We start from the raw sequence: 15,216 nt of genomic DNA, 5'->3' as shown, positions 1-15,216 counted from the left end.
GTAACGATAATTGCAACGGTGGTGACATAATCTAAGATGGCGGTCATGGTATCCTTATTCCTATAAATGGCTTATCGGAGGCTGTAGACATGGATGCTTAAGCCAGTTTTAGGAATTTTCAGCCGCTGGGATTTTTAAGGACAAAAAACGGGAATTTTTCCCTCCAAAAGAGGAATTTTTAATTTGTGGAATTTTTTGAGATTTTTTGTCGGATTTTTTTTCCACAGAAATGGAAATTTTGGCGATTTTTGAGGAATTTTGGGCAAATTTTGCCCAATTTTGACTAGTTTTGAGGGTCAAAGGTCCAGGTCAAGGTCAAAGGTCAAGGTCACAACCATCCAAGATGGCCGCCGTGACGTCAGAGATGGACGTGACGTCAGAGATGTGGCTCGGCTCTCAGCTCCACACCCAGAACCCTGTCCCCGGTCCGTCATTTACATACTACTGTTAACTTTAGTAAGTATTCTTGTAGTAGAGTAGAAATTATGTAATAACTATTTTATTTGTAAATTTGTTGTTTTATTTCTAGACACTGTCATTTTTTTGCAATTTTAATTAAATAATTTATTTTTTGCATCGGCCAAGGATCGAACCAAGGCTATCGATTGAGCCAGTAAATAAATTACTGAATTTTTTGATGAATTTTAGTATTATTTCCGAAATTCAAGCTAAATAATTACAAATTTCCAACATGGCGGTCAAATTTCAAGATGGTAGGCGCCCTAACAAAAAAATGAATACTGCACTCTAAGAGACGAAATAAATATGTTGGCAGCGACCTCCAGCAGATGAAAACTAATTTGACGCCATGATGTCATACTGGCTGATCTAATATCTGCCTTGGCATTAGAGGTGGGAGGTCAGTCTGCCAGTGGCTTCTGTCGAGGAAGGTTACGTCATCATTTTCAATCTATTGCCCTCACAGGTTAGAACCGAGGACTCCATGATGTTTTTATTAAAATTTAATGAGGTCAATTTTTATGATTTCTAAGTATTTTTCCTTTTTAAATCGAATAATAATTACGGAATTTCAAAATGGCAAACGAATTTCTAAATGCTGTTAGTTCTTATTATTAAAATTTTATTGATTAAATAATTTTTTATAAATGTTAAATTTTATCGTTAAAATTAGATAATATTTAAGGATTATTAATATGGCTACCGTAACGAAAAGTGCAACGATGGGATGATGCCCGAGGTTAAGGTTCTGATATCAGCGGCTTAGAGCGGCTTGCTATTAGGAGTCTTAAACCTATTTTTGAAATTTATAAGACGTTGACGTTTTTCTGGTGTAAAATGGGAAATTTTTCCTTATAACGAGAATTTTTCCCTCAAAACAGGTAAATTGCTATGAATTTTGTGACATTTTGAGTCATAATTAAGGAATTGTTGAGGAAATTTGACACTTAAATGGCCGCCGTGAAGTTACAATCCAAGTTAGCGGACTCTCAATCTCCATCCACAGCCAGAAGACAGTCCTAGGAGCCCCTTTTATATACTACTGTAGTCAGTTTGAGTCAAATGGATTCAGCAAGGGATATCTACGCCCTTTATGGTTGATATAGTGATAACATATTTATTTCGTCGTACAGTTGTCATGTATTTAATTATTTTTCGTAGTGAGCATGATTTATAAACTCGTCAAATGGTAATGTAAAAATTAATTTAAATAATATATATTTTACGATTTAACTACTTTTAGCATAGAACAATAATTTAACCAAGGACGTATATCGATCGAAACAATAATTACATCTGTAAGAGATTTTTTTGATGAATTTTAGAATTGTTCACAAAGTAATTATAACTATTAAAAAATCTGGAATCAAGCAATATAGAAACAAATATGACTAAATCCAAAATGGCGGAAATATCTAGAAAACAAATAAATTACGGCCGGTTCAAGGTCATCAAAGATAACGGCTGCGGTAGACATCCATCCAAGAGGCAGCCGAATCCCGAATCCCCTGCCTGCAGCCGGTGGCATTATACATACCAAACATATCTACTCTAGTTACTTTAACCTGGTTCTTTAAGGAAGAGTTTTAGGAATTGCGTAAATAATTTAAGGATTTCCCATAAATATATAACCACAGCAAAATTAAATTTGTAAGTTTCTCAATGGGATTCTGAGTTTCTCGCAAGCGGGAACGTGGTGGCCGCTGGTGTGAGCCGCTGGGTGGTCTCAGTTTCCCCTTTACTACCCCCCCCCCCCCCCCAAACCCCTATCTTATAGTTTCACCCTCGTCATCATGTCATGACCTCGATATCAATGAAACTTTGAACCCTCATTCGTACATTCTTGAGGAACATAGGCTAAATATTAGGCTTTTTAACCACGATGAGTGTTGAATTACATGTTTGCAGATTAAGGGGTAAATAATTTAACTTGTTTAGCAAGTAAATTTACTAACTGAAAAGTTATTTAAGTGAATTTCCATAAGTTTATTTTACTTTCCAATTCAAGTGCCTATAAGACCTGACGTAAATACTTAAGATTGAAAATAGTTAATAGCAAAGAAAAACAACTGGTATCAATGTATGTCAGATTCCAAAAATTTTCAGGCATCGACGCACTTCAATAAAATAATTAAAGTACTCAATGAGTAAAGTGCATTTTCATTAATATTGTTACGATTTACCTGCGGGTTCGTAAAGGATAGCCCAATTAATAGATTTTATATCACACACACAGTTTTATTTATTACCACTACTTGTCACTTACAAATAATCTTCTAAGATGGCGAATAATTAACTACATGTAAAGAAATGTCAATTCCCCAGTCACTCGTTTCACACACCTCGCTAGGCCGCACCTCTGGCACAACTCTCGCCGCAGCACCCCTCGTGGGTCTCCGCCACGGGACGCCGTCCGTCGCCGCACTCCGCCGCCGCCGTCACACCCTTCGCCGAGATCCCACACGACGACTCGCTCGCAACTTCACTCGGGACTCCACCGCGCCCGCGACTCTATCGCCCGGAAACTCCACCGCGGGAAAACTCCCGACTCTACTGAACTCTCACTCCCTGCCCTGGAACCCTCGTCCAAGGACTTCGCCACTCTGCCGCACCGGCGGCACTATCGCCCGGAAACTCCGCCGCGGGAGAACTCCCGACTGAACACTCCGAACTGACTCAGCCTCGAAGGTCGGCCCCACCTCCTTATATAGCCCTTGGGTTCCCGTCCAGAACAATCGGGCCTGTCTCCGAGATATCGCGCGACCTTCGTCGTCGAAATGCCCAGAAACGCGTCGTGAGTCCTCGAAGGACGCGGCGGCTGCTCAAAGAACGCCGATAAACTCAACAAGCATCGGGTTCCCACAAAACACACCGATAAACATGTCTGAGTCCCTCCATTCCGCAGTGCGGCCTCCCTTAAGTAACTCGATCTGAGGCAGGTGCGCGCCGCGACAGTCAGGATGTCGCGAGATAGTATGGCACGAGATACCAGGGAGAGGATGCAGGTGGAAGGGGGCGCAGACAGGCCGAACAAGCGCGGCGACGCCAAGCACTGCAGCCAAGCGCGATCGTAACATTGCCCCCTCCTTAAACCTGTTCGTCCCGAACAGGTAATGCATCTCCTCCTGGAGGTCCCCATGCTACTCGAAGTTTAGGCCTCCTGCCTTTTCTCCATCGCGGGCTGTACAGTCTCACCAGGTAACCCTCTCTCGCAGTAGATGTTGCTTCTCTCGTCACCCTGTGACACTTCTGCGTTGCTGATGACCAATGTCGTTCAGTCAGCTGCCCGAGACGGGCCGACCGTTGCCTTGGACGGACCCGATTCTCTTGAGATCATTGCTCGTTGCCTCCCAATGGTTCGCTTGTTTCTTCCCTTTTTCTCTCTGTTTGTTCTCTCGTAGCTACTTGTTCACAAAGCATTTCTTCCCAGCTCTTCTTCGTCTCTTCTTGGTTCCTCATTCCCTCTTTGTTCTTATGAATATCGTCTGGACTGCTTTCAGTTACTCCTTGCACCATCTTCTTCACTCTTTGTGTTCTCATTTTCTCTTCTCGGTCTTTATTCCCCTGTTCTTGGTCCTTCTTCACCTCTTCTTGGTCTTCCTGTGTTTCTTCTTGGTCTTCCTTCGTTTCTTCTTTGCACTTCTCTATCTCTTCTTGACTCATGTACATCTCTTCTCGGCTTTTCTTCAGCTCTTTTGTGAAATTTGCCCTCTCTCTTTGGTTTATCTTCATTTCTTCTTGTTCAATATTCTTTATTTTGTAACTCATCTTCACTACTTCTATGCTTTTCTTCAGCTCTTCTTTCATCTTCATGTCCTGGCTGTTCTCCTCTCCTTGGCTAATGTCCTCTTCGCAGTGTTCTTCGCTGTTCTTTTCGCTGTTCTCTTCACTATCCTCTTGGCTGGTCTTCATTTCTCTGTTCTTCTCTTCGCTGTGCTTCTCCTGACCGGTCTTCTGTTCGCCGTTCTTCTCTTCGCTGTTTTTCTCTTGGCTGTTCTTCCCTTCTATGCTTATCTTCACTTCGGTCTTCATTTCATTCCTCATTTCTTCTTGGCCATGCTTCAGTTCTTCCTGACCCTTCTTCATTTCCTCTAGGCTATTATTTGACCCGCTCTTCTTTTCTTCATGGTGGTTCTTACTCTCCTTTCTTCCACTCTTCATTTCTTCCGTAAATTTCTTTATACTGGTTACCATTTCTTCCTTAAAGTTCTTTGTACTAGATACCATTTCTTCCTTAAAGTTCTTCATACTAGCTAACATTTCTTCCTGACCCTTATTTATACTGGCTAACATTTCTTCCTGACCCTTCTTCATACTGGCTAACATTTCTTCCTGACCCTTCTTCATCTCGTCCAGCCTATTCTCCATTTTCTCCTGGCTATTCTTCATTTCATTCTTCATTTCTTCCTGGCTACTCTTCATCTCGTCCAGCCTATTCTCCATTTTCTCCTGGCCATTCTTTATTTCTTCCCTGTTACTCTTCATTTCATTCTTCATTTCTTCCTGGCCACTCTTCAGTTCGGCCAAGAATGCCAGGACATTCTTAAGCTCATCGGCAGCCATCCTTCTTGTCCACATATACTACAAGCCTAAATAATTTTTTTTCTAATACTGTTCTTAATTTTAAATGACCTAGCCGAACCTTCTAATTTAACTAACAATTACTCTATTACATTCAAAACTAACACTGACTACAGTATACTCAAACTAACTGTAGAAAATTTCAAATTCACTAAAGTTCTAAACACTAACTATTCTCGTAAACTAAATTCTATCCTTAACTATTATTCTAATAATGTAACAAAATCCAAAATCTGTTAATTAGGGCTATCCCACTTCTGACACCAAAATGTTACGATTTACCTGCGGGTTCGTAAAGGATAGCCCAATTAATAGATTTTATATCACACACACAGTTTTATTTATTACCACTACTTGTCACTTACAAATAATCTTCTAAGATGGCGAATAATTAACTACATGTAAAGAAATGTCAATTCCCCAGTCACTCGTTTCACACACCTCGCTGGGCCGCACCTCTGGCACAACTCTCGCCGCAGCACCCCTCGTGGGTCTCCGCCACGGGACTCCGTCCGTCGCCGTACTCCGCCGCCGCCGTCACACCCTTCGCCGAGATCCCACACGACGACTCGCTCGCAACTTCACTCGGGACTCCACCGCGCCCGCGACTCTATCGCCCGGAAACTCCACCGCGGGAAAACTCCCGACTCTACTGAACTCTCACTCCCTGCCCTGGAACCCTCGTCCAAGGACTTCGCCACTCTGCCGCACCTGCGGCACTATCGCCCGGAAGCTCCGCCGCGGGAGAACTCCCCACTGAACTCCTTACTGACTCGAAGGTCGGCCCAACCTCCTTAAATAGCCCTTGGGTTCCCGTCCAGAACAATCGGGCCTGTCTCCGAGATATCGCGCGACCTTCGTCGTCGAAATGCCCAGAAACGCGTCGTGAGTCCTCGAAGGACGCGGCGGCTGCTCAAAGAACGCCGATAAACTCAACAAGCATCGGGTTCCCACAAAACACACCGATAAACATGTCTGAGTCCCTCTATTCCGCAGTGCGGCCTCCCTTAAGTAACTCGATCTGAGGCAGGTGCGCACCGCGACAGTCAGAATGTCGCGAGATAGTATGGCACGAGATACCAGCGAGAGGATGCAGGTGGAAGGGGGCGCAGACAGGCCGAACAAGCGCGGCGACGCCAAGCACTGCAGCCAAGCGCGATCGTAACAATATATATGTAAAAAGAATTTGCTGTACTCAGTTTTATGAAGAAAAAAAAGATGTTCCCAATAAAATACACCATTTATTCTAACCAAACCTTTTTAGAAAATATGCTTGTATATGTGTTTTGAAAGGGGTGCATTATAATATTGTGTTATTGTTTTCGTTTGATGTATTCACATTTTTAAAACAGCACTGCAGCCCATATAAAGCTACCAACTGACAATAGATTGAAACAAATGTTTCCATTAATTTTTTTTGCGAAATTCTCGACTGGGTCAAATAGATCTGGTGAAAGATTTTTGAAACGTTAGGATTTAATTTAAAATCAACACAGTGATTTTTAACATCAGAATTTAAGTTACACTGCCTAATATCCTAATAGTAATCAACAAAATCACAGATGTACTGAAAATTAAATTTGAAACATATATACACCTAGTAATTTAACATAGGCCCTATATAAGCCAAATAATTGTCGAACTAATTACAGAGATGAGCTCAAGACCACAAATATAAAACAATAAACTAGCTGGTTTTTGTGGTTTTGTCCTTGTTTACGCCATTGGTTCGATGGTTATTGACTGATAAATTCAACGTTTAATTCCTTGGTCTGGGCCATGTCTTGTTTAGTTTTGTGGTTTTTTTTATTCATTTATGTTTTCCCATCGCTCTTTTTTTTTTCACCTCCGTTTGAATCCTTGTGGCAGTAGAACATCCTCATCAATTTTAACGATGATTAAAACAGATCCTCAACAAAGTTAACGAGGAATTAGAACAGTTGTTTGAAATTTTACACTAGTATAAAATGGCCAATCTGGGGACAGACGGAGCGAGGAGACAGTCCACCATATTCTGACATCACGGCGCCGTCTTGGATGACGATGACCTTGACCTTGACCTTGACCTGTGACCTTGACCCTGGCAGTAATTTTGTATCCGCCATTTGGTTTTCCCGCCATATTGTTTTTTAGAATATTCCGCCATTTTTAATTCTAGAACTGCAAAGATTCTGTTTCTGCAAACTATTTATTTTGTTTTACCTATATATTTACAATAAAAACAAGCTTGCGATATAATTAAAATATGGCAACAATTTATTTGATAACAAAGTTAGATATTGGAATTGAACTCCCCATTCTTAAACGTGACTTTCTTCGTTATGCCGCCATATCGTCAAGAAATTTTTTAACAGGTATTTACTAAATACAATATCCTTGCTATAAAGAAACATTTGTGGTAAAAGCTGAATTATTTTGATCTCAATGAAATATAATGTCAGGTTATAAAAAGGTTAGGACATATATAAAAAGTCTTACTAATGATAATCACTTTATTGTTTAATGTTATACTAGATTTCATGAAATATTTATTTAATTTTAACAAAAATGTTTATATCTAGGTTGCTGTCACAAAAGGGAGTGTTTTACAGTGTGGTTGGGTGTAATCTTAAATACTAAAAGTTTATTATATCCTCGGATGCGATCTGTATAAAGTGTGGGTAAAATGTATTCGTTCTCTAAATCTAAGAGATCGGGAAACTATGATTTTAATGATAGACGCTTTGCACTACACTGCACATTCAGAAACGCAGAACATGTGCATATTTCGAATCCTAACACTCTGCAATCATTTTCTGAAAGTTATACTGCACATTTTATTCAAACTTAGTCTGGCGTTCAGCTTCTACAGTTAACAGAATAGTATAAGTAAGTTAAGGTTTAACAACTTATTCACTGAAATAAAACGCTCCCATCTTAGCGTAAATATGGGTACTACCAACTGATGTTGAGTGATTTAAAACTGAAGCCTGGTTTCACCAATGGTTGCTTAAAAACGGAGGAAAAATATGAGGGAAAATGTTACTTCACTTTTTATCGCGACAAAACTGCGTGTTACAAAGTAATATATCATTAAATGGAGGTTATTAACATTCATTTCACCATACAATAAAAATTGCCTTCCGAAGTAACAACTTTGGCATCGACTTTTATTTTGATAACCCGTTTGTAGAGATATTTTGTCATTGGTCAATGAACAACATTACTATCCAGATAAAAAAAAATATTCGAAAAAATCTGGCTTTTAAACTATTAAACTCTATAAATTGTGAAAATTGAAGAATGATTCGTTGTGAGTCGTAAAGGGGTTACTTTGTAACTTAATAAAACTCATTATTTTGGTGGAACCGGCCCTTAAAGCCTTGCCTCACTGTCAAAATTTCTGTTCCAACTTCTTCGAATAAAGTTATTCAAATATTGCGTGAGGGTTTTAGACGACAACAAAAACGTCACTAACACCGTTATGTTTTTTCGACACGTTAGATTAGGTACTGAGTTTACATTTGGGATATCAAAGTATATAATGAAAAAAACCTCTGTAAATAAATTATAAGTTAAATTGCAAAAATAAAGCATTGTAAAAGGCTTTAAAAAATTCCTTCGTTCAAGCAATATTTCACAAATATGGTTTTCCAAATTTTCACTACATTACCATAATGTATGTTAATAATTGAAGAGGTGGATTCCAAAAGGGGTTAAGTCACATTTTAGCGATTTTGTGTTTATATGTGGAATAACTAACTTTTTACTATTCGCATCTATGGCTGTAACAGGTATTCCAAAAGCGCTTAAGTTATAGCTGTTATGCGGTAGTGAAATCTGGGTTTCTTTCCAAAACGTCCTAAGTCAGAAGTGTTTTCCAAACAAGCCTTGGTTAGTCATGCACCGATATGCGCATGCATAAACAAGTATTAGTTACTCTATGGTGAAAGTACTGTCATGGTTTTGTACTGCATAGAGGTTATGTCTGTTTATTATTGTTATTGTGTTGGTTTGTCTTGTCAATAGTTAATGTATAAGTAAATGCCAAAATTAATGTAAGTGAACTACAAGATAGCACATGTTCTGTAACAGATATAAGTAGGACACGAAGTAGAAAACGAGCAAGAAATGAAGATAAGTGGGTTAAAAACCGTAAAAAGTTTGCCAGAAACAGCAGTGAGGCCCATGGTGCTCCTTTGGTTGCATGCACGCATAAAGAAGGTGGTAATAGTTGTAAGGCTGCTTTGCTGTCTACAGCAGATATAAGTGCATTTTATGACAAAATCTATAAACACAAAACAGCTGCTGAACAGAATAGCTTTGTTTTCAAGTATATTGTCGCACAAGAGCCTAAACATCGTAGGCCCAGAAACAAAAATAAGCCTAGAAGCCGTACCGTTACTAAATATTTCATACGACAGACAAGCAGTCGTATTCTAAATGTATGTAACAAAACGTTTTTGTCTGTAACGAGATTTTCTCGTAAAAGAATAAACACCTTAAGCAAACACATGGAAGTATATGGGGAATGCCCACATGAAAGGCGTGGTGGGGCTAGGTTAAATCCCAAACACACTGCGATAAAAGACTCAATGATTGCATACATTAAAACGTTCAGATGCAATGAAAGCCATTATGGCCGAGGAAAAAGTGTTTGTGGTTATCTTAATCCTGAACTTTCTATCAAAAAGTTGTGGCGAATGTGGAAAGATAACCAAAAAATAGAAAACAAACCAATTGCTTCATTATCTAAGTTTTTCAAGGTGTTTCAAAACAACTTCAATCTCAGCTTCGGAAGCCCAAAGACGGATGTGTGCTCATTTTGTTACAAGACTAAGAACCAAATCAAGACGTCACGTGACCTTGCTGAAATGATCGATTAATGACTCAGTATAGGCTACATACTCTTAGAGCTAAAAATTTTTATGAAATCGTGAAGAAACAAGAAAACAATATAATAAGTGTTTCATTTTACATGGAACAAAACCAACCACTGCCCAAATTAAGCATTGGTGAGGTATTTTATGCCAGACAAATCTGGCTGTACAATTTGATGTTTGTTTTGATGGAAAACCAACAAAATACTTCCAACACATCTGTGTACACTTGGACTGAAGACCAAAGTGGTCGAGGTTCTAATGAAGTATGTTCGGCATTGAGCCATTTTTTGGAAAATCTTGAGAAAAAATTGGCAAATGTACCAAAAATCTTTTTGACTCTGAGATTATTTTCAGATGCCTGCAGTGGGCAAAATAAAAACACCAATGTTATGATGTTCTTACTTAACTACGTTGCCAAATCAAGAACCTTTGCAAAAGTGGAACATTACTTTCCAATCAGAGGTCATAGCTATATGCCCCCTGACCGAGTATTTGGCAGATTTGAAAAGGAGTTACGGAAAAAAGAAACAATATTAGAGCCTAGTGAATATCACAAGGTATTTGCGACGGGTGCTACAGTAAATGTGCTAGGCATAGATTGGGTGGTCTCAAACTTTATGGAAGCTTCAAAGAAGGCCATAGTAAAAAGACTTCCCTTTAAAATGTGTGATCAACGTGTTCTCATCTACTCAAGAATGCATGACACTACTATTGACATTCAAAACATATATTGTGGTCTGCCAACAACAGTCAAGGTGACTAAATCACGTACAGTATTGAAAGAAGCATACACAAACGTTCCTGTTTCGCCAGTAGAAAACCATATTAGTGAAAAGAAGCGACAAGATGTAAAGAAACTTCTGCAGTTTGTTTCACTCAGTCAATGTGCAAGACAGTTTTACCAAACTGCTCTGACTAACAATGTAGAAGGAGATAACGACAACAATATTGTACTATATGATGAAGAAGAGCCATTCCTTTAAACATTGTAACCTTAATGTTCACTCAAAAGACTTGACACATTTTAAAGATCATATTGTTGCTTTTGTTTTGTACTATGCATAAGTCTACATACATATTTTGTTCAGTATTATGTAAACATTACACTTAGGCCTGTCAATCTGGTAGGACTAATATTCTTCAATTACATGTTTTTCACTTCAGTCACTGACAAGTTTTCCAAAAAGCTCTTAGTCACTGACAAGTTTTCCAAATAGCTCTTAGTCACTGATGTTCCGTTTTATTAACCTAATTACAGGTAATATATTGAACTCATAATCACAATAACTGCCTGAGAACATGTTCTTAATGTAAAACAATAGCATTATGTGGATTTTGTGCTTGACATTATCAAAATACACATTCACACCAAAAAAATTGTTTCCTGGAAAAAGTACATTTTTGACTTAGCCCCTTTTGGAATCCACCTCTTCAATTACAGATATACCGAACCTAAAACAAATTAAATTGCACCAATAAAGAGTATGTTGAATTTTCTGTCAGATAATCTGGTTTTCAATCTGCAAAGTCAGTTTTAAAAAGTTTACCAATATCAGTTTAAAAAGTTAAAAATTAAAAAAAATAGAAATAAAATTTAATAGATCTTCTGGATTTTAAAAACAATGTTACTGCTAACAAATTTCCCAAAAACTTTCTTCATTTAAGGGAATTTATATTGATAAACCCTGAAATGAAAATAACACTGTAATAGGATTAGAAAATTAGGTTGGATGGATGCTGTTCGATGTAAAAAAACGAAGAAAAAAACCATGAAATTTGAATATCATCTGAACGATGTATTATTCTGAAATATTTAACAAGTCATTTTTTTTTTTTTTTGCTTTCTTACTGTACAGTTGATTCCCATAGTTTGGCCATTATTAACAGAGATACATTTATATGATTGGTTCTAAAATATTTTCATGTTTGATGGAAACAAGAATCAACCAATTAGATTAGTACACCGTGAAAACTAAAATGGCTTGCGTTTCTATTTCAAAGAATTTTTCAAATGGCGAAGATTACGTTTGAGATTAAAGAGGTCATAAAAGTTATATAAAATAAATATTTGATTGATATTAAATTATATGTAAACAACAAGAAATAAGTACTACAACGCTATTATAATGTATTAAGCTTATAACTACACATTTTATAAACTAATAAATGCATGAATCTTGTCATATATGATGCATTATTTAATTTTTTTAATAAATTTTATACTAAAACGATTTAACTAGCACATACCAAAAATAAACTTTGATAGTGTGACAGGACCGTTTATGTGTTTAACTTTATTAGATGGAGATAAAATGAAGCAATTTTACACCTTTTCTTACCCCTCAATCTATTTTGAAGACGAAAATTCACAGCCTTTATTAAAACCATGTAATATCTATAATTTTTCGTCATTAAAACATATGTGGGCTTAATCCGATAGCACTTAAGCATTTTTGGTTGGCTGACCAATTTTCCGGCCAGATATTTACTTAAAGTTATTTTCAAGATGAAAAATATCGCGTAGTAGTCATTATGAACACTTGTGTAACCTTTTCCCGCCGTGAGATTGTATTTAGAAAATACCTGTTAAAGAATTTTGTGACGAAACTTAGAATGCAAGAGATCTATCGTGAAAAATGTACAGTTATATCCTTAAAAAAGTGATAACTAAGAGAAGGATAAATATCAGCATGTTGTGTGAGACCGACCCTGGTTGGGCGCACGAGCTCTAAATGCGCGAGGGCGTTAAAGGTGACACTGGCTCGTGTACCCAACGCCTCTTCACCTGTACATGCTAGGCATCGCACAGGCATCCAGCCTTCGTGTCGATTACGCGCATCTATGGCACTTGCAGCAATGATCCCATCAAATTATGGTCACGTCCCTGTTCTACTTACAATACTCAATACCAAATTTTCCATATCTACAAGCTCCAGTGTACACCGGTTTAGTCTTTATCACTGTCCAAAAATTACATGATATGAACGAAACCATAAAATTAAACTTACCTAGGCAAGTCAAATCTCTCTTAAATGTTCTGTCACACTGTCAAATTTTCGTTTCTAACACCTTTCAATATGTTTGGTGAAAAACCATGTTGGAGGGTTATGAAGTCATCGAAACCATCACTAGCGCAGCCATGTTTGTTTGACGTGATTTAAAAAATATTTGAGGTTGTCTGTCCAACTTTTTTTATGGAGAAAATTGTAATTTTTTATTCTACCAATATTTTCCTTCCCTATAGTGAAATATAGTTGGAGACGAAAATGTGACTGTGCGAGAGGGCCCTTAATGGCGATTGGCGGCCAGGAGGACTTGCCGTTTCTGGGGCTCCGTGAAGGCGAGCCGGTACAGCGCGCTGAGCAGGCCGAACGAGGCCACGAACAGCAGCAGCTCGCGGTAGATGAGCTTGTAGAGGCTGCCCTTCCACATGAACAGCAGCCGCGTGAAGCCGCCGCTCGTGGAGGACGCCACTTCGTACTGGTAGCTCACCGTCATCTCGACTCGCGCACGCACTCCGCCTGCCTCAGTGTTTCACGAGTCGCAGGCCGCTCCGCCGGTCAAGAGTTTCATCACCTGGAGGACACCGCTTCAATTGATAGGCTGTACGGAAGAGGCTTCAAGATGTATTAGTGACACAGGTTGCCTCACAAATATACAACTTTTTTATTTTCGTTTTTAAGGCAACTCATATTCGTCAATATTTCGCAATGTCAATTTTTTTACCTCGAATGAAATCAATTCAAACTCAACACTCAGAGAGAAGTGATTAAAGGATTTTTTTAAATTATTTAAAAACTATCAGACGGCCTTTTTCAATGTATGTTTTTAACCAATCAATTATATTTAAATGATTTTATGACTTTTATGGGCAATATTTTCCACAAAAAAAAATGGAAATTTTTAACTTCTTCAGAACCACTGCACTTTTCACAATTTCAGGTGTTCAATCTTTGTAATCTTCACTGACAAATGGTCTGTTTGGTTCCACTTAACGCGCCTTCGCGAATAAAATATATATGTGCGCACTTCGCAACGGTCACAGCAGATCGCGCGGCCGGGCGACTAGAGCGCTTGATTGCCGTGGTGGCGACGAGCGGAACTGGTCTCTGGTGCGGAGGCGACGGTTACGAAACGGAAAGGCATGCCGAGTGGATGCGGAACGCGAGCGACTCGAGGTTGGCAAGCGGCGCGGCGGCCGAGCGCTTGGCCGGCGTCGAGACTGGATTTAGCAGATGCCCAGACGGCGGGACGCGACGCGCCGCGAAGAATAGTCCGCGAGGTGCGAGAGCAGAGGACGAGATAACGAGAGAGGCGGACGAACCGACGGGCCCGACCGCGCGTTTTGGAAGTTGTTTCTCGTCTGACGTCAGAGACAAAAGTGGGATTTCAAGACTTGCGTCTATTCACGGAAGGGCTTGAAGTCGGCGCACCTCTCGGGTTCCAACTCGGAGATCCTGTATTTGATTCATGGGGGGATAGGGCTCGCACTCCAGACTCTTGCCTTGAAATATGAGCTAGGCACCTTAAAGGGGTGCCTCCCATTTCGGTCAAGATTTTATATTTACAGTAATTACAGATAAACCTGTGGATTTTTTCAATTGTTTAACTTTCACGAAATGAAAAACATATACAGCGCATACTTTTTGCATGATTAGCGCCAAAAATATTTTTTTAACGTTTTTGGATTTTACAAATAACGAGAATTTAATTTGTTGCAGAACTGAAAATTTTAAGGTTTGACTACAATGCCACTGGCTACTTCAAGAAATGGTTTGAATTTCTTTAAGAAAATATTAATTAATTTTACCTGGCATTTCAAAATTCTCAAAATTGTTACTATTTTGACAGCCAAGAAACATGAAATGAGTTTTTGTAATAGAAATGCAAACCATATCATGAAGTAGCCAGTGAAAATCCAGTTAAACCTAAAAAGTTTAAGTTCTGCAATAAATTAAATTCTCCTTATTTGTACAACACAAAAACCTTACAAATGTAACTTTGGCAGCTAATTATGCAAAACGTATGCGCTGTATATATTTTTCATTTCGTGAAAGTTAAACAATTGAAAAAGTCTAAAAGTTGATAATAGATCAATATAAATATAAAATCATGATCTGAAATGGGAGGCACCCCATTAAGGACACCCACTACTGAAGCAAGGCTCATCCTGAACCGCCATTTTGGATTTTCTTTTGCTAATTCAACCTTCTACGTCTCAACTTTACACTCCGAATTGGTTATTTCATTTAATGTCATTAATGTAATGGATTTCTCAATGCATTTTTTACGGTAGCTCTCTTGCATTTGTTAT

The 15,216-nt window shown here is 38.7% G+C and overlaps 1 protein-coding gene across 4 annotated transcripts in view; it reads right to left on the bottom strand.

Annotated features, from left to right (window-relative positions):
* LOC134529312 (bestrophin-2-like) overlaps window positions 1–14,079 on the bottom strand; it is a 306,594-nt gene extending 292,515 nt beyond the window's left edge. The window contains exons 1-2 of one of the 4 annotated variants that reach the window (XM_063363239.1): window positions 13,629–14,078; window positions 13,222–13,478 (exon numbers count right to left, since the gene is read on the bottom strand). In XM_063363239.1, the coding sequence (XP_063219309.1) occupies window positions 13,222–13,400 (179 nt within the window). In that variant the 5' untranslated portion in view covers window positions 13,401–13,478; window positions 13,629–14,078. Of the gene's footprint in view, window positions 1–13,221 lie in introns of all 4 variants that reach the window. The other 3 variants (XM_063363240.1, XM_063363243.1, XM_063363242.1) reach the window with 3 other exon arrangements.
* Window positions 14,080–15,216: the final 1,137 nt, after the last annotated feature.

This window comes from Bacillus rossius, chromosome 2 (assembly GCF_032445375.1).
Source record: "Bacillus rossius redtenbacheri isolate Brsri chromosome 2, Brsri_v3, whole genome shotgun sequence".
Classification (NCBI taxonomy): domain Eukaryota; kingdom Metazoa; phylum Arthropoda; class Insecta; order Phasmatodea; family Bacillidae; genus Bacillus; species Bacillus rossius.
Note: the sequence above shows the minus strand (reverse complement) of the source record. Positions and strands in the feature narration are given on the sequence as shown.